The following is a 20,527-nucleotide window of genomic DNA, read 5'->3' as shown; positions in this document are numbered from 1 at the left end:
CAAGAGTGTGCATCACTAAATTGAAGTCCCCTCCCACTATCTTGCAGGGGTGAGGGTCGCTCACAATTTTACTGCCCACCGTTTCTAGAAAGCTTTTTTGATTCTGATTAGGTACGTACACATTGTATATGCTGTAGTTACCAAATGGGCCTGAAATATGTGTATGCAATAGCCTTCCCTCAGAGTCTGAGTCATTTACATAAAGTATGTGTGGTATATGACGTCCGATCAGAGTTAATACTCCGCCCTTCCGTCCCATTGCCTCTGACCCGTAAACCGTGCCCACCCACAACTTCTCCATTCGGGCAAAATCATCTCCAGAGAGGTGGGTCTCTTGCAGTAACGCTATATCGGCTTTCAGCCGTTTAAGTTGTCAGAGAATTTTCATGCGTTTATTAGGAGACCTTAATCCCTTTACATTCCATGATATAATTCTCATGTGACCCCTCTACATACAGCTCTATGTCTGCTAGCGTTTTGGACATTGTAAAGGGAGAAGGACTGCGCCCACCTCCCATAGAGAGACCGCCTCCCAGCAGAGCAATCCCTCCGTATTAGTATGATCTCTATACGTAGTACCAAGATACATGTGATAGACATCCCTTGAATCTGAAAAAACATCGTTACATGAAAAAGCATAACATAACCTAATAACATCAACAGAAACATTAATTCTGGGTCACCACTCCAGTAAAAATGGACTTTCTTTTTTTTCTGGTATACGCAACAAAATAGTATGCGACAAGACTTTTTAGTCTTGTCGCCATTTGCGACTGTACCGCTGCGATCCCGCGCAGCCTAAGTTCTCTTCACTAGCACACCGCACAGTGGAGAAGGAAGGAGTCCCGCCCTCTCCACTGTGACGCGGCCGCCACTACCACCAATGGGGATATAGGAGGGGAGGAGCACTTAGATCCCTGGGCGCCGCTCTATGCAGCCTGCTACCAAGTTCATTCTTTGGACCCACGAAAGGTCCTCTTTAAACATTCATTGGTGGTGCAGTGCGCTCTCCCAAAGCCTCTCCTCCCCCCCCCCCATTATCACTGGCCACAAGTCGTCCCCGTCTCCCCCCCATTGTTATATGGTGGCCACAGGGTCCCCATCCCCTTCATTGGTGGCAGTGGCAGATTACACTGCTGGGGCTCAGATCCTTACCATGGCAGCCAGGACACTATTAAAGCCCTGGCTGCCATGTTCAGCTCCCTGCTGCTGTGTGCACAGAGCACAGGGAGATGTGAGATCCTATTCACCCTGATAGAGATCTATCAGGGTGAATAGCACAAGGGTTCTAGCCCCTAAGGGAAGAAATGGTTATTAAATAAAAAGTAAAAAAAAAACACCAAAATACTAAAAGTTTAAATGGCCCCCTTCCCAGTTTTACATATAAAATTTACAAACAATAAAGAACATATTACATATCGCCACGTCCCAAAAAGTGTGAGCTATTAAAATATAAAAAAATATTTCCGCTCGGTGAAGGCAGTAACAGAAAAAAAAACTCTAAACCACGCAATTCGCCATTTTTAGTCACCTTGTTCCCCAGAAAATGTCCCTGGATGTGAGAGGCATGTGGTGCTGTTTTTTCCTATATGTAGTGCTGGCTCACTACTGTCACCTGCGTCTCATCTTCTCAAAGTCCTTTTTTTTTTTTTTATTATATGCATTTTAAATTTGGCGACTAAAAAATGTAATTTGGCTCCTAAATTTTTTAGTTTAGGAGCCAATGGCTCCTGGTCATTTTTTTTTGTCTGGAGCACTGGGATGGCGGAGTTAGAAGAAGAAGGCACACAAGTCCAGCTGTTGCTAGCATTTGGGGTTCCCTGCCGCTGTCGTCTGACAGATATCTCTTCTCCGTCAGTGCGATGAAGGAAGTTTTCTGCTTCTTTCGGTTCAGTGAATTGACAAATTGTGCCGTCTCCTCTTTTAATCTTGAGCACAGCTGGGTACATTAGTTGGAATTTGATTCCCTTCCTGTAAAGTCCAGAACAAATGGAACTAAAAGCTCTGCGTTTTTTTGTTGTTTCAGCCGAGTAGTCAGCGAACAACAGTGCTCTGTAACCACGGATGGTTAAAGGTTCTCTTTTCAGCCTATAAGCCTTCAATATGTCCTCTTTATCGGAATAATCCAGGTATTTGCATATGACTTGGCGTGGACTTTGTTTTTCGGATGGCGAGAAGGGTGGTTCTCTCAGGGGTCCTACACGATGCGCCCTTTCTACTTTTCGCCTCCCGTGAAGGCCTAGCGCTTGGGGTAGATCCACCTCAAATAGGCGACGCAGATCTTGTGGCTGTGTGGATTCTGGGATCCCTACTAGCCTTAGGTTGCTCCGTCGAGACCTATTTTCAAGGTCCTCCACCTTCTCGTGCAGCTTAGCTGTTAACTGTGCAAGTTCCTTGTGCTGCATTGCTGCTTCCGCTGCGTCCTCCTCCACGCACGCCACCCTTTGCTCTAGCTCCTGAAATCTATGGTCATGTAGTGCCACCTCTTCTTGTAGCTTATTTAGTGCTGACTGTATGGTGGTGGAAAGAGAGGCTATTAGGTCTGGGGCAAGATGTTTGGCAACCTCTATGGCTAATTGTTTTATGTCCACAGCTCATCCTGCCATTTCAAACATGTCCAGCTGAGTGCTTTCTGTCTCCTCACTCACCACCTTCTGATCTCCGCTCTGCAGGGCGGGAGAGGGAGACGGCGCCATCTTGTGAAGCTCCCCGTCTTCCTCGGGAGTATCGTAGCTGGAGGGAGTTGGTTTGTGCCCGCTCCGGAGCAGGTATCTCTCCATGCGCTCGACAATGCCTACAGGTAACAGTTCTATGCCTCGGTTGGTCGGGGAGGCCGATGGAGCGGGTCTGTTGTGACTAACGATGAGGAGCCGCAGTTGCCGCGTCCTCACATACCAGCGCCGGAACCGGAAGTCGGTACACATCTTTTTATGGTTTTCTCGCTCAATATGACAACATACTATGCAGTCTCTTAAAGGCAAAGTAGACATATCGGTTTTCATTCGGGTGCACAGTACTTATTGTAAATATACAGACTGTTGATAGCTCCAAGGGGACATCCTTGATCTAGTGGGGGTGTTCAGGCCTCTTACCATCAAGTGCCTTAGCTCAAAGTATCCTGTGTTCTTGAAGCCCGTCACAGTTAGGGTATATATCCTGCTGCTCCTCCAGTGTTCCCAGGGAATGATGCAAAGGTCAGGGCATTGGTTCATCTACAGGCCCAGTGGAATTAATCCTACTACTTCTACCTTTCCAGCACTGCTATCTCACCTGATATTTTGGCGTGGAAGGAAATTCCTGGTCTTCCAACACTTTACATCAACTAGTTAGTTGTTGCTTATCATGGCTGCTGCAGTTTTCTGCTGCCAACTCGTCTCTGGTCCAACGCCCACTGTATAAGGAGGGAGACTCTCCTACAATACATGCTCTGTAGACCTCTGGCCTAGTCTGTGGCCTCTATTAATGCTCACTTATTTTGCATGGAGACCCCCTTTCCACCACACTTGCTGTCATGGCCATCACTTCACAAAGCGGCCATTTCACTTGCCTTGGGAACCTCACAGATGACCGCAGGTCCTTTAACAGTGAAAGGTCCTGCTCAAATTTGTGCTATATGAATCATTATGCTATAGTTTTTATCACCGCTACCCAAGCGTACCCTTCAGTTTAACCCTGACTTCACAATCTATAGTACCCACACCATACCACCAACCCTATTACATCCTTTAACATATAATAGCTAACCTTCCAAACACTATATGGTATCAGAATATTTTTCTTTGCAAAACCATTATTATTTTCCCTAAATGGAATATACAACCCTAAAACCATATTACACACTAAATTCTTTATGATTTTGACGAACATCCAGTACCAACGCTGAGTGACGCAGACTGCAATATTTTTATTATATAAAATGTAATTAATAGAATATGCAGCATCTTTTAGTCGTATCATCACTGGTCTTTTTAACCCAATACAATGTGTAGTTAATTCAGACCAATAGACTGGGGTGAGCTGCCATTGACTGGTGAATGTCCGGCAGCTTTAGATTGTATGAAAATAAAATTCTCAATCAGGATTAAATCAGCTAAATTCCCTGACAAAGAATTAGAATACTTATAGATAGTCTGCTGGCAAGAATAATTTTCCTAACACTGATTTAGGAGAGGGCATCTCCTGCAGTCTTGGATTTTTCTTTATTTCAAATTTTGGCAAAAATTCTCAAGAGAACAGTTTGATGGTAAATTATTTATTATGGTCACTTTTAGATGTTATATGGGGGGCAGCATATGATGGTATTGGTGTTGACAGCAGGAGACGGCAAGATGGTCATGAGCAGCATGATGAAGAGTCACAATCGGTATGGTGAGGTCAAATCCGGTGAAGGTCAGTCCAGGTAAATTGTCATAATCCGGTGAGTAGTAGTCATCGGGTTAACTTTCTGTCTTTTGTCTTCGGTTCATAGCTCTTTGGCACAATTAGGTACACAAGTAACGTGGCTGAATATAGTTTTTTTTTATTCAAACCTTTTGTGATCCAGAGGAAGGCGAAACAAAACCCCTATGAGGTAAGTGCCAATTGTCCTCATTTTGGGGGAAAAAAAATTCCTTCCTGACTCCAAATATGGCAATCGGAATAAATCCCTGGATCAATTACCTATGTCCGGTCTTAAATGTGTGCCACTTTTCTGTCCATAAAAGAACCTGAAGACTGTCTGATGTTCAAAGTCAATTTTTGTACCAAAAAGTTATTAACCCATTGAGATAAGTCACATCCGAGTTTAGCCATGAGAACATCCATTAGGGGTTTGAGCATTCTCCATTTGTTGTAAATTGAACTAGCAAGGTGTAAACGGATGTCGATAGGAGATTTTTCTTACATCATCTCCACACTTTCCTTGCCTTCCTCAGCAGGAGAACTTAACAGCTCAGGGACTATCATGGGTTCTCAAAGGCTTGAAGTCAAATCCGGTATAGGTCCACTAAATCTCGCATAACAGGCTGCACGAGTCCTGTGAAGGAGTTCTTTATAAAGTAGCGAGATAGGGACACTTTTGAAGGTCACTTTAGACTCCAGAAGAATAGTTGCAGGGAGTATATCACTGATGTAAGGAGCTGTGCTGTATGGGTTTGTAGCAGACAAGTCTTATGGATAATTGCTGTTGACATCATATTACTTTTGAGAGTACTGACGTCATAAATGGAGTTCCTGTTGGCTGGAACTTGGACTTCTACTGGCTGCCAGCATAGTTACTCCTGAGGGGCCTGGAGTCCAGGGTTTTTCTCTGATGGCTGCAGATAGATAATATCGTATATGAGATACAATACTGTTCCAAGTTAGTAATTGTACATCTTGTAAATAATTTCTGGTTACAAACTTCTATGCACTTACGTTGCCTGGTATGAATGGTGGTGGCATTTTAAGATCTTCCAGATCCCCCCAATCTATTTGCTGGAAGAAGGGATGTTGCCTTATGCAGCCATTTATGCCCAGTCGTCTGCTTGGGTCTTCGCACAGTAGCTGTAAATCAAAACAGTCCATGATTATTGTCTGGATATAAAATATAATGGAGGGGCCATAGGTGATGCCCACTTTGACAGTGGTAGCTCACTGTAATTCCCTCCCTAGTCTTGTATCAGTTCCATATTAAGTTTTAAAGAACTATGTCCCCATAGTAGAGACAGCAGCCTTTTAGGTCTAATTCATACATGACAGTGCTGCTTCTCTCTTCTTGAGATTTAATGGTGTCTGCTTTCAAGTTTCACATTGAGGAGATCATGATCTCCTTTGGCTACCACTGTTATGGGGCATCAACATGAAGACTTAAATGTATAATGCCCTCTCTTACTGAAAACGACACGGTCATTGTGTATAACATCCCTGTCCTCAGAAGTAAGCATCTCCTCTTCCTCACCTCCTCAATGATGTTTTCCGTCTCAGTGTCAAGATTATGTTCAGGTAATTCTGACACTTTGCAGTTGCAAGTTTTTTCTCCTGTTGTCAGCTGGTAAAGGACAATGCCAAAGGAGTACCAGTCAACAGCTGCATTGTACTTCTTCCCTGCAATGATCTGTCAAGAAGAAGCAAAGACTTCATTACATGTTATGGACAACTAGGGCAGTTTGTCTGTTTTGATACATGAGGCAGCACCTAGTATTCCCTATGTATGGAGTATATATATCTATCAGTCTCACTATAGTTTATTGCTTCACTCTCTATACACTAACCTCTGGAGCCATGTAGCCCGGTGTTCCTGCATTTTTGTTTAATCCATCCATATTATTGATGGCCAATCCAAAGTCAGCTATTTTAAGATGACCTGAGGCGTCAATCAAAATGTTTGATGGTTTTATATCTCTGTAAAATAAAAAGTTAAGATTGTTCTCAACTATTCTTCTGTACCCAGTGTCCTTGTGAGACAGAAGGAGCACAGTGATGTGACAATGTTACAAATCAAGCAGAAAATGGCTATTAAAGTAAAGAAATTGATATACCGATGGATGAAACCCATTGTGTGCAGGAACTGGAGGCCTGATGTTATCTCAGCTGCATAGAATCTGTTGGAGAGGATATAAGAGAAGATGTTAGTTCTTAGATCTTTCAGATTATATGATTGGATATTATGTACAGACTTGTTACGGATGGGGGTTTATAGTAAAGTTATTGGGAACTAAAATCAATTAAGAACGTTAACCATAAAACCATTGAACTTACTTGGCACTGGTGATTGGGAGACGTTCTTTTTTTCTGAGGTGGCTTCTTAGATCTCCTCCAGAAGCATACTCCATAGCAAAACACCAGTGCTTCTATGATAAATTGAAGATAGAAGAGACATTGATATTCATTCTACCTATATTTCAGATAACATACAATGAATCACATCAGTCATGGCTCTACCTTGGTTTGGAAAGTCATGCAGCTGTTCACCAAGAAAGGACTTTCAGATGTCAGCTGAAGGATTTTTTTTTCCAGCTGGAGCTGTTTTTCTGCTTTAGCTGAAAGTCCTTTGGTCACAATTTTTATTGCTAGCATCTTCTTGGTGATGTTGTCTGATGCTAGAAAGACCTATGTAGGACAGAAGACATAAGGGTGATGGGTGTCAAGATCAGAGAATATAGCAATATACATGTGTGTACTATATTATACTATATATATATATATATATATTATTTTTTTATATATATATTTTTTTTTAATGTTGTCACTTACTTTTCCATAGGCTCCTTGGCCAATCATTCGCCCAAATGTAAACCTATTGATGGAAATTCGGTTTTCTTCTGTAGGGCAGCTTTGAGGGACATTGCTCGGTCCTGATGGAATACAATAAGATATTATTTACTTATTAGGCAGTATTATCCCTGTTACATTATAATAAGAGGGCACAATTGATGAAAAGAGGCACCGATTTCAAAGGAGTATTGAAAAGACCCTGTAAATGTTTGCTTTAAAGGGTCTTATATTAATATCTGGCTGCTAGTCATCAACAATTCCAAGCTTCTCCAAATTAAAAAATCACGCCTGGTTTTCAGGACGGATGCTATAAGATTATTCCCTTCCCACTCAATGACGTACTATTACTTAACTGACAGTAGTGACTTAAGCAAATCAGTGAAATCTTTAATATAATTAGATAGTCATATTGACGCTACCAAAGAATACTTCTATGACTGAAAGCGCAGATAAAACATAACTTTAATAATTATCAGATAAAATGACATTTTTGTAATTCCAGATTGGGCACAAAATAATTTGGTTTAAATAAACCCTGATGGTGGATGTACTCCGCCCTTGAAGCTATCCCTGGACACCCTGATGCACCCCGCATATTCCAACAGCAAAGCAGGCAATATGGACAATCACAATAAATTAGTAAGTGCCATGTATTAACTTTGTCTATAGGATAAAAGCCATTTGCTGAAGTGAGACAATCCCTTTAAGGGGGTTAAAAGAAATTCATAGCGATGAGCAAATCTTTAAAATTCTGTTGTCTATTGGTTCTCCCATCAACTCTAATTACAACTGGATTGTAAATGTATTTGTCATATACAACAAGCCATTTTAAGAAATCCCTTTCCCTTTCTCTACCTGGCCTTGGCTCCTCTTCCTCCTTGGCCTTTGATCCGCCAGTTTTAGGTCTTTTCAAGGACCCACATGAGCTATCTTCCCTCTTCCTTTTTTTTGATTCTTTCTTTGCATTTTTGCCTTGTATCTCCTCGGGACATGGTCTTTTCTTTTTGGGCCCTGATGGTTTTGACCCATCTTCACTTCTCTTTCTGTCTCCATGTTCCTCTTTGGGACATGGTCTTTTGTTTTTGGGCCTTGATGACTTAGACCCATCTCCATTACTCTTTTTTCTCTCGCCATGTTCCTCTTTAGGACATGGTCTTTTATTTTTGGGTCCTGATGACTTTGACCCATCTCTACTTCTCTTCCTCTTTCCATTTGATTTAGGGTCTTCTTGAATTTTTTTTGAAGACCCCATATTAGCAATATTTGTAATCCGTTCACAGAAGTTGCTAGTTGAACAGTGAACGGTAATTTTGCCTGGACAGCATTCTAGAACCATATGATGTCATAAAAGAACATTGTGATGTCACCACTCTCTGATGGGTGCCATCATAACCTTTCTGCCCACTAGGGTTTTTAAAATGTAAGCGTGTATAGTTTGCACAAATAACAATTAGGTTGAATTTACCTTTTGAATTCCATTAAGTTAAATGAAGTTAGAGTTAGGCCTCATTCACCCAAAAGTGCAAAACGGGCGTCACACAGCCGTTTTTTGGTACCAATTAAAGTCTATTGGGCTACTCATATGGCTGTTTTTTTAAAGACTAGCGAACAGCGGGAAACAAAAATTAGGACATGTTCTATTTTTGGCTGTTTTCACATTGAAATCAATGAGACCATTTTTAAGAGTGCATTTAAGGGATTTTTTCACACTAGCTTTTTTCTTTTCCGGCATAGAGTTCCATCCTAGGGGCTCTATACTGGAAAAGAACTGATCAGTTTTATCCCCATGCATTCTGAATGGAGAGAAATCCATTCAGGATGCATCAGGATGTCTTCAGTTCAGTCTTTTTGAATGATCAGGACAGAGATATAACCGCAGCATGCTACGGTTTAATCTCCGGCCAAAAAAACGGAACACTTGCCTGAATGGCGGATCCGGCATTTTTTTTCCCATAAGAATGTATTCGTTCCGGATCCGGCATTCAAAATACCGGAATGCCGGATCTGTCCTTCCGGTTTGTGCATACGCAGACCGAAAAAAATGTGAAAAAAATAAATGCCGGATCCGTTTTTTCCGGATGACACCGGAAAGACGAATCCGGCATTTCAATGCATTTGTAAGACGGATCATGATCCTGATCAGTCTTACAAATGCCATCAGTTGGCATACGGTTTGACGGATCCGGCAGGCAGTTCCAGCGACGGAACTGCTTGCCGGATCACTCTGCCGCAAGTGTGAAAGTAGCCTAAGAGTGCACTTTCAGTCAAGAAAAAGTGCCAGGGTTATTGGTCATGGAGTTATTGTACAGATTTGACCCTGTGTCACTGCCATTAATTTTGCCCAGTTCCTGCATTCACTTAGTTATAAAATAGAAATTCCCACAAATATATGAGATGCCATACATGTGCATTATTGTTGATAAAAGCTTCAGATGCACCTCTAAAGCTCGATAAATAGGGTGCAGGTCAAGCCTCATGTCATATTCACAATTCCTTCTCACAGGCCAAGGTACAGTTACATAAAGCCACGGGCCGACAATCATGGCAAATATGGGGTACCAGCATTCGTAAGAAAACTAATACCAAATAATTGTACTGTATAAACCTGCCACAGATTATCCAATGAATGAGCATGTTTGGCTGGCAGATCTCTTATCACCATACAGAGGGGATGATTGCTGCATGCCCTCTGTTTAACCATGAGCAGTTACCGGTAACAAACGGTTAGGTGGCAATAATTGATTGTAAATATGTTGATGCAACATTAGCAGTGTGGAGTGATTATATGTAAAGACTCATCCAGTAATTTTTTGTTGTGGTGCCAAAAAATAATTCCATGCTCTTCCACCTACCTTATTTCCATGCCATCAAAATAAACCATAAGGTTGACCTTCCCCCATCCACCATTCAGGCACACTCATTATATGCTCTTTACATTACTTTTTTGAAATAAGTACACTGAACATCGGCTTTATTACCTCTCTGGTGGAGAAACATCAGCGCCTGCAAATTGATTGCGGTGACATGCCGACACCAATAAAGAAAAATTCCATTTCCAAAACCAGCTATATGCTATTTGTGCATTTGTAGACCACAACTCCCAGCACACCAAAAAGCAATGTGCAAACTAGCAAAAGTCTAGGACTTAGGACTGGGAACCGCAGGACTAATATTAAACAGCTACATATTGACACACAAAGGAGTGTGAAGGCCCTTGCTTATCCACTAGGCAGGTTTTTTGAAAGGCGCAAAAAATGCAGACAGAGGCATGTATATTTTTGTAGTAAAGAAAACTTTACTGTACAATATTTACATGTTGATCTCTCCGATTGTCATCACATTAGCAGGTACACATCTTTTTACGGTTTTCTCGCTCAATATGACAACATACTATGCAGTCTCTTAAAGGCAAAGTAGACATATCGGTTTTCATTCGGGTGCACAGTACTTATTGTAAATATACAGACTGTTGATAGCTCCAAGGGGACATCCTTGATCTAGTGGGGGTGTTCAGGCCTCTTAGCATCAAGTGCCTTAGCTCAAAGTATCCTGTGTTCTTGAAGCCCGTCACAGTTAGGGTATATATCCTGCTGCTCCTCCAGTGTTCCCAGGGAATGATGCAAAGTTCAGGGCATTGGTTCATCTACAGGCCCAGTGGAATTAATCCTACTACTTCTACCTTTCCAGCACTGCTATCTCACCTGATATTTTGGCGTGGAAGGAAATTCCTGGTCTTCCAACACTTTACATCAACTAGTTAGTTGTTGCTTATCATGGCTGCTGCAGTTTTCTGCTGCCAACTCGTCTCTGGTCCCACGCCCACTGTATAAGGAGGGAGACTCTCCTACAATACATGCTCTGTAGACCTCTGGCCTAGTCTGTGGCCTCTATTAATGCTCACTTATTTTGCATGGAGACCCCCTTTCCACCACACTTGCTGTCATGGCCATCACTTCACAAAGCGGCCATTTCACTTGCCTTGGGAACCTCACAGATGACCGCAGGTCCTTTAACAGTAAAAGGTCCTGCTCAAATTTGTGCTATATGAATCATTATGCTATAGTTTTTATCACCGCTACCCAAGCGTACCCTTCAGTTTAACCCTGACTTCACAATCTATAGTACCCACACCATACCACCAACCCTATTACATCCTTTAACATATAATAGCTAACCTTCCAAACACTATATGGTATCAGAATATTTTTCTTTGCAAAACCATTATTATTTTCCCTAAATGGAATATACAACCCTAAAACCATATTACACACTAAATTCTTTATGATTTTGACGAACATCCAGTACCAACGCTGAGTGACGCAGACTGCAATATTTTTATTATATAAAATGTAATTAATAGAATATGCAGCATCTTTTAGTCGTATCATCACTGGTCTTTTTAACCCAATACAACGTGTAGTTAATTCAGACCAATAGACTGGGGTGAGCTGCCATTGACTGGTGAATGTCCGGCAGCTTTAGTTGTATGAAAATAAAATTCTCAATCAGGATTAAATCAGCTAAATTCCCTGACAAAGAATTAGAATACTTATAGATAGTCTGCTGGCAAGAATAATTTTCCTAACACTGATTTAGGAGAGGGCATCTCCTGCAGTCTTGGATTTTTCTTTATTTCAAATTTTGGCAGAAATTCTCAAGAGAACAGTTTGATGGTAAATTATTTATTATGGTCACTTTTAGATGTTATATGGGGGGGGAGCATATGATGGTATTGGTGTTGACAGCAGGAGACGGCAAGATGGTCATGAGCAGCATGATGAAGAGTCACAATCGGTATGGTGAGGTCAAATCCGGTGAAGGTCAGTCCAGGTAAATTGTCATAATCCAGTGAGTAGTAGTCATCGGGTTAACTTTCTGTCTTTTGTCTTCGGTTCATAGCTCTTTGGCACACTTAGGTACACAAGTAACGTGGCTGAATATAGTTTTTTTTTTATTCAAACCTTTTGTGATCCAGAGGAAGGCGAAACAAAACCCCTATGAGGTAAGTGCCAATTGTCCTCATTTTGGGGGAAAAAAAATTCCTTCCTGACTCCAAATATGGCAATCGGAATAAATCCCTGGATCAATTACCTATGTCCGGTCTTAAATGTGTGCCACTTTTCTGTCCATAAAAGAACCTGAAGACTGTCTGATGTTCAAAGTCCATTTTTGTTCCAGAAAGTTATTAACCCATTGAGATAAGTCACATCCGAGTTTAGCCATGAGAACATCCATTAGGGGTTTGAGCATTCTCCATTTGTTGTAAATTGAACTAGCAAGGTGTAAACGGATGTCGATAGGAGATTTTTCTTACATCATCTCCACACTTTCCTTGCCTTCCTCAGCAGGAGAACTTAACAGCTCAGGGACTATCATGGGTTCTCAAAGGCTTGAAGTCAAATCCGGTATAGGTCCACTAAATCTCGCATAACAGGCTGCACGAGTCCTGTGAAGGAGTTCTTTATAAAGTAGCGAGATAGGGACACTTTTGAAGGTCACTTTAGACTCCAGAAGAATAGTTGCAGGGAGTATATCACTGATGTAAGGAGCTGTGCTGTATGGGTTTGTAGCAGACAAGTCTTATGGATAATTGCTGTTGACATCATATTACTTTTGAGAGTACTGACGTCATAAATGGAGTTCCTGTTGGCTGGAACTTGGACTTCTACTGGCTGCCAGCATAGTTACTCCTGAGGGGCCTGGAGTCCAGGGTTTTTCTCTGATGGCTGCAGATAGATAATATCGTATATGAGATACAATACTGTTCCAAGTTAGTAATTGTACATCTTGTAAATAATTTCTGGTTACAAACTTCTATGCACTTACGTTGCCTGGTATGAATGGTGGTGGCATTTTAAGATCTTCCAGATCCCCCCAATCTATTTGCTGGAAGAAGGGATGTTGCCTTATGCAGCCATTTATGCCCAGTCGTCTGCTTGGGTCTTCGCACAGTAGCTGTAAATCAAAACAGTCCATGATTATTGTCTGGATATAAAATATAATGGAGGGGCCATAGGTGATGCCCACTTTGACAGTGGTAGCTCACTGTAATTCCCTCCCTAGTCTTGTATCAGTTCCATATTAAGTTTTAAAGAACTATGTCCCCATAGTAGAGACAGCAGCCTTTTAGGTCTAATTCATACATGACAATGCTGCTTCTCTCTTCTTGAGATTTAATGGTGTCTGCTTTCAAGTTTCACATTGATGAGATCATGATCTCCTTTGGCTACCACTGTTATGGGGCATCAACATGAAGACTTAAATGTATAATGCCCTCTCTTACTGAAAACGACACGGTCATTGTGTATAACATCCCTGTCCTCAGAAGTAAGCATCTCCTCTTCCTCACCTCCTCAATGATGTTCTCCGTCTCAGTGTCAAGATTATGTTCAGGTAATTCTGACACTTTGCAGTTGCAGGTTTTTTCTCCTGTTGTCAGCTGGTAAAGGACAATGCCAAAGGAGTACCAGTCAACAGCTGCATTGTACTTCTTCCCTGCAATGATCTGTCAAGAAGAAGCGAAGACTTCATTACATGTTATGGACAACTAGGGCAGTTTGTCTGTTTTGATACATGAGGCAGCACCTAGTATTCCCTATGTATGGAGTCTATATATCTATCAGTCTCACTATAGTTTATTGCTTCACTCTCTATACACTAACCTCTGGAGCCATGTAGCCCGGTGTTCCTGCATTTTTGTTTAATCCATCCATATTATTGATGGCCAATCCAAAGTCAGCTATTTTAAGATGACCTGAGGCGTCAATCAAAATGTTTGATGGTTTTATATCTCTGTAAAATAAAAAGTTAAGATTGTTCTCAACTATTCTTCTGTACCCAGTGTCCTTGTGAGACCGAAGGAGCACAGTGATGTGACAATATTACAAATCAAGCAGAAAATGGCTATTAAAGTAAAGAAATTGATATACCGATGGATGAAACCCATTGTGTGCAGGAACTGGAGGCCTGATGTTATCTCAGCTGCATAGAATCTGTTGGAGAGGATATAAGAGAAGATGTTAGTTCTTAGATCTTTCAGATTATATGATTGGATATTATGTACAGACTTGTTACGGATGGGGGTTTATAGTAAAGTTATTGGGAACTAAAATCAATTAAGAACGTTAACCATAAAACCATTGAACTTACTTGGCACTGGTGATTGGGAGACGTTCTTTTTTTCTGAGGTGGCTTCTTAGATCTCCTCCAGAAGCATACTCCATAGCAAAACACCAGTGCTTCTATGATAAATTGAAGATAGAAGAGACATTGATATTCATTCTACCTATATTTCATATAACATACAATGAATCACATCATTCATGGCTCTTCCTTGGTTTGGAAAGTCATGCAGCTGTTCACCAAGAAAGGACTTTCAGATGTCAGCTGAAGGATTTTTTTTTCCAGCTGGAGCTGTTTTTCTGCTTTAGCTGAAAGTCCTTTGGTCACAATTTTTATTGCTAGCATCTTCTTGGTGATGTTGTCTGATGCTAGAAAGACCTATGTAGGACAGAAGACATAAGGGTGATGGGTGTCAAGATCAGAGAATATAGCAATATACATGTGTGTACTATATTATACTATATATATATATATATATATATATATATATATATATAATTTTTTTTAATATATATATATATATATATATATTTTTTTATGTTGTCACTTACTTTTCCATAGGCTCCTTGGCCAATCATTCGCCCAAATGTAAACCTATTGATGGAAATTCGGTTTTCTTCTGTAGGGCAGCTTTGAGGGACATTGCTCGGTCCTGATGGAATACAATAAGATATTATTTACTTATTAGGCAGTATTATCCCTGTTACATTATAATAAGAGGGCACAATTGATGAAAAGAGGCACCGATTTCAAAGGAGTTTTGAAAAAACCCTGTAAATGTTTGCTTTAAAGGGTCTTATATTAATATCTGGCTGCTAGTCATCAACAATTCCAAGCTTATCCAAATTAAAAAATCACGCCTGGTTTTCAGGACGGATGCTATAAGATTATTCCCTTCCCACTCAATGACGTACTATTACTTAACTGACAGTAGTGACTTAAGCAAATCAGTGAAATCTTTAATATAATTAGAAACCAAAGAATACTTCTATGACTGAAAGCGCAGATAAAACATAACTTTAATAATTATCAGATAAAATGACATTTTTGTAATTCCAGATAGGGCACAAAATAATTTGGTTTAAATAAACCCTGATGGTGGATGTACTCCGCCCTTGAACCTATCCCTGGACACCCTGATGCACCCCGCATATTCCGACAGCAAAGCAGGCAATATGGACAATCACAATAAATTAGTAAGTGCCATGTATTAACTTTGTCTATAGGATAAAAGCCATTTGCTGAAGTGAGACAATCCCTTTAAGGGGGTTAAAAGAAATTCATAGCGATGAGCAAATCTTTAAAATTCTGTTGTCTATTGGTTCTCCCATCAACTCTAATTACAACTGGATTGTAAATGTATTTGTCATATACAACAAGCCATTTTAAGAAATCCCTTTCCCTCTCTCTACCTGGCCTTGGCTCCTCTTCCTCCTTGGCCTTTGATCCGCCAGTTTTAGGTCTTTTCAAGGAGCCACATGAGCTATCTTCCCTCTTCCTTTTTTTAGATTCTTTCTTTGCATTTTTGCCATGTATCTCCTCGGGACATGGTCTTTTCTTTTTGGGCCCTGATGGTTTTGACCCATCTTCACTTCTCTTTCTGTCTCCATGTTCCTCTTTGGGACATGGTCTTTTGTTTTTGGGCCTTGATGACTTAGACCCATCTCCATTACTCTTTTTTCTCTCGCCATGTTCCTCTTTAGGACATGGTCTTTTATTTTTGGGTCCTGATGACTTTGACCCATCTCTACTTCTCTTCCTCTTTCCATTTGATTTAGGGTCTTCTTGAATTTTTTTTGAAGACCCCATATTAGCAATATTTGTAATCAGTTCACAGAAGTTGCTAGTTGAACAGTGAACGGTAATTTTGCCTGGACAGCATTCTAGAACCATATGATGTCATAAAAGAACATTGTGATGTCACCACTCTCTGATGGGTGCCATCATAACCTTTCTGCCCACTAGGGTTTTTAAAATGTAAGCAGTTTGCACAAATAACAATTAGGTTGAATTTACCTTTTGAATTCCATTAAGTTAAATGAAGTTAGAGCTAGGCCTCATTCACCCAAAAGTGCAAAACGGGCGTCACACAGCCGTTTTTTGGTACCAATTAAAGTCTATTGGGCTACTCATATGGCTGTTTTTTTAAAGACTAACGAACAGCGGGAAACAAAAATTAGGACATGTTCTATTTTTGGCTGTTTTCACATTGAAATCAATGAGACCATTTTTAAGAGTGCATTTAAGGGTACTTTCACACTAGCTTTTTTCTTTTCCGGCATAGAGTTCCATCCTAGGGGCTCTATACTGGAAAAGAACTGATCGGTTTTATCCCCATGCATTCTGAATGGAGAGCAATCCATTCAGGATACATCAGGATGTCATCAATTCAGTCTTTTTGACTGATCAGGACAGAGATATAACCGCAGCATGCACGGTTTAATCTCCGGCCCAAAAAACTGAACACTTGCCTGAATGGCGGATCCGGCCTTTTTTTTCCCATAGGAATGTATTTGTTCCGGATCCGGCATTCAAAATACCGGAATGCCGGATCTGTCCTTCCGGTTTGTGCATACGCAGACCGAAAAAAATTTGAAAAAAATAAATGCCGGATCCGTTTTTTCCGGATGACACCGGAAAGACGGATCCGGCATTTCAATGCATTTGTAAGACGGATCATGATCCTGATCAGTCTTACAAATGCCATCAGTTGGCATACGATTTGACGGATTCGGCAGGCAGTTCCAGCGACGGAACTGCTTGCCGGATCACTCTGCCGCAAGTGTGAAAGTAGCCTAAGAGTGCACTTTCAGTCAAGAAAAAGTGCCAGGGTTATTGGTCATGGAGTTATTTTACAGATTTGACCCTGTGTCACTGCCATTCATTTTGCCCGGTTCCTGCATTCACTTAGTTATAAAATAGGAATTCCCACAAATATATGAGATGCCATACATGTGCATTATGTTGATAAAAGCTTCAGATGCACCTCTAAAGCTCGATAAATAGGGTGCAGGACAAGCCTCATGTCATATTCACAATTCCTTCTCACAGGCCAAGGTACAGTTACATAAAGCCACGGGCCGACAATCATGGCAAATATGGGGTACCAGCATTCGTAAGAAAACTAATACCAAATAATTGTACTGTATAAACCTACCACAGATTATCCAATGAATGAGCATGTTTGGCTGGCAGATCTCTTTTCACCATACAGAGGGGATGATTGCTGCATGCCCTCTGTTTAACCATGAGCAGTTACCGGTAACAAACGGTTAGGTGGCAATAATTGATTGTAAATATGTTGATGCAACATTAGAAGTGTGGAGTGATTATATGTAAAGACTCATCCAGTAATTTTTTGTTGTGGTGCCAAAAAATAATTCCATGCTCCAAAAAGCAATGTGCAAACTAGCAAAAGTCTAGGACTTAGGACTGGGAACCGCGGGACTAATATCAAACAGCTACATATTGACACACAAAGGAGTGTGAAGGCCCTTGCTTATCCACTAGGCAGGTTTTTTGAAAGGCGCAAAAAATGCAGACAGAGGCGTGTATATTTTTGTAGTAAAGAAAACTTTACTGTACAATATTTACATGGTGATCTCTCCACCGATTGTCATCACATTAGCAGGTACACATCTTTTTATGGTTTTCTCGCTCAATATGACAACATACTATGCAGTCTCTTAAAGGCAAAGTAGACATATCGGTTTTCATTCGGGTGCACAGTACTTATTGTAAATATACAGACTGTTGATAGCTCCAAGGGGACATCCTTGATCTAGTGGTGGTGTTCAGGCCTCTTAGCATCAAGTGCCTTAGCTCAAAGTATCCTGTGTTCTTGAAGCCCGTCACAGTTAGGGTATATATCCTGCTGCTCCTCCAGTGTTCCCAGGGAATGATGCAAATGTCAGGGCATTGGTTCATCTACAGGCCCAGTGGAATTAATCCTACTACTTCTACCTTTCCAACACTGCTATCTCACCTGATATTTTGGCGTGGAAGGAAATTCCTGGTCTTCCAACACTTTACATCAACTAGTTAGTTGTTGCTTATCATGGCTGCTGCAGTTTTCTGCTGCCAACTCGTCTCTGGTCCCACGCCCACTGTATAAGGAGGGAGACTCTCCTACAACACATGCTCTGTAGACCTCTGGCCTAGTCTGTGGCCTCTATTAATGCTCACTTATTTTGCATGGAGACCCCCTTTCCACCACACTTGCTGTCATGGCCATCACTTCACAAAGCGGCCATTTCACTTGCCTTGGGAACCTCACAGATGACCGCAGGTCCTTTAACAGTAAAAGGTCCTGCTCAAATTTGTGCTACAGTAGGTGAACCCGATTTTGTGTCAATCTCGCCGTATTTCTCGGCGAGATTGAGCACATACGAGCCCCATCGCGGGAGCCAGCGCCGAGCTGGCTTGCCGCGATGGAGAGCAAGCGCGTCATAGAAGAGGCGGGAGATCCGACTTGGATTCCCGCCAATTCTACACGTGTGCGGCGTTTGTTATGAATCCTGAGGGGGAAGTCCCCGCCGGATTTTAAATAAAAATCCGGCCTGGGTCCCGCCCTCAGGAGCATACCGGGCCCTTAGGTCTGTTATGGGTTGTAAGGAGAGCCCCCCCTACGCCGAAAAAAACGGCGTAGGGGGTCCCCCTACAATCCATACCAGACCCGTATCCAAAGCACGCTACCCGGCCAGCCAGGAAGGGAGTGGGGACGAGCGAGCGCCCCCCCCCCCCTCCTGAGCCGTACCAGGCTGCATGCCCCCAACATGGGGGGTTGGGTGCTCTGGGGCAGGGGGCGCACTGCGGCCCCCCCACCTCAGAGCACCCTGTCCCCATGTTGATGAGGACAGGGCCCCTTCCCGACAACCCTGGCCGTTGGTTGTCGGGGTATGCGGGCGGGAGGCTTAACGGAATCTGGGAGCCCCCTTTAATAAGGGGGGCCCCCAGATACCGGCCCCCCACCCTAAGTGAATGAGTATGGGGTACATCGTACCCCTACCCATTCACCTGCAAGAAAAGTGGTAAAAACACAAATAAACCACACAGTGTATTAAAATATTTTATTTTTCTGCTCCGGAGGCCGCCCCCTGTCTTCTTTATTAGCTCTTTTACCAGGGGGGGCTCTTCTTCTTCCGATATCCCGACGGGTCTTCTCCGCTATCCGGGGGGGTCTTCTCAACTCTCCGGGGTTCTCCTTCTGTCTTCTCCTTCTGTCTTGTTGTCTCCTTCTGTCTTCTGTCTCCGGGGGGGGCTCTTCTTCTTCCGATATCCCGACGGGTCTTCTCCGCTATCCGGGGGGGTCTTCTCAACTCTTCGGGGTTCTCCTTCTGTCTTCTCCTTCTGTTCTTCTTCTGTCTTCTCCTTCCTTCTTGTTGTCTCGGCGCACCCCGGTTCTTCGTCTCGCGAGACTCGGCGCACCCCGATTCTTCTCTCTGTTGTTGACTCGGCGCACCCCGGTTCTTCGTCTCGCGAGACTCGGCGCACCCCGATTCTTCGTCTCGCGAGATGAAGAACCGGGGTGCGCCGAGTCAACAACAGAGAGAAGAATCGGGGTGCGCCGAGACAACAAGAAGGAAGGAGAAGACAGAAGAAGAACAGAAGGAGAAGACAGAAGGAGAACCCCGAAGAGTTGAGAAGACCCCCCCGGATAGCGGAGAAGACCCGTCGGGATATCGGAAGAAGAAGAGCCCCCCCCGGAGACAGAAGACAGAAGGAGACAACAAGACAGAAGGAGAAGACAGAAGGAGAACCCCGGAGAGTTGAGAAGACCCCCCCGGATAGCGGAGAAGACCCGTCGGGATATCGGAAGAAGAAGAGCCCCCCCTGGTAAAAGAGCTAATAAAGAAGACAGGGGGCGGCCTCCGGAGCAGAAAAATAAAATATTTTAATACACTGTGTGGTTTATTTGTGTTTTTACCACTTTTCTTGCAGGTGAATGGGTAGGGGTACGATGTACCCCATACTCATTCACTTAGGGTGGGGGGCCGGTATCTGGGGGCCCCCCTTATTAAAGGGGGCTCCCAGATTCCGTTAAGCCTCCCGCCCGCATACCCCGACAACCAACGGCCAGGGTTGTCGGGAAGGGGCCCTGTCCTCATCAACATGGGGACAGGGTGCTCTGAGGTGGGGGGGCCGCAGTGCGCCCCCTGCCCCAGAGCACCCA

At 42.5% G+C, this 20,527-nt stretch overlaps 2 protein-coding genes across 2 annotated transcripts; both read right to left on the bottom strand.

The window, feature by feature from the left end:
* Positions 1-5,252: 5,252 nt before the first annotated feature.
* LOC121005682 (protein kinase C theta type-like) lies at positions 5,253-8,485 on the bottom strand. The gene is made up of 9 exons (XM_040438458.1): positions 8,089-8,485; positions 7,213-7,313; positions 6,901-7,068; positions 6,718-6,809; positions 6,498-6,560; positions 6,231-6,360; positions 5,918-6,073; positions 5,395-5,523; positions 5,253-5,294 (listed from the first exon to the last, which is right to left on the bottom strand). Exons 1-9 carry the CDS (start codon positions 8,483-8,485, stop codon positions 5,253-5,255), a joined length of 1,278 nt encoding a protein of 425 aa, XP_040294392.1.
* Positions 8,486-12,917: 4,432 nt separating this feature from the next.
* Positions 12,918-16,164, bottom strand: LOC121005681 (protein kinase C theta type-like). The gene is made up of 9 exons (XM_040438457.1): positions 15,768-16,164; positions 14,907-15,007; positions 14,596-14,733; positions 14,383-14,474; positions 14,163-14,225; positions 13,896-14,025; positions 13,583-13,738; positions 13,060-13,188; positions 12,918-12,959 (listed from the first exon to the last, which is right to left on the bottom strand). Exons 1-9 carry the CDS (start codon positions 16,162-16,164, stop codon positions 12,918-12,920), a joined length of 1,248 nt encoding a protein of 415 aa, XP_040294391.1.
* Positions 16,165-20,527: the final 4,363 nt, after the last annotated feature.

The sequence above is a fragment of the Bufo bufo genome, chromosome 6 (genome assembly GCF_905171765.1).
Source record: "Bufo bufo chromosome 6, aBufBuf1.1, whole genome shotgun sequence".
Lineage (NCBI taxonomy): Eukaryota > Metazoa > Chordata > Amphibia > Anura > Bufonidae > Bufo > Bufo bufo.
Note: the sequence above shows the minus strand (reverse complement) of the source record. Positions and strands in the feature narration are given on the sequence as shown.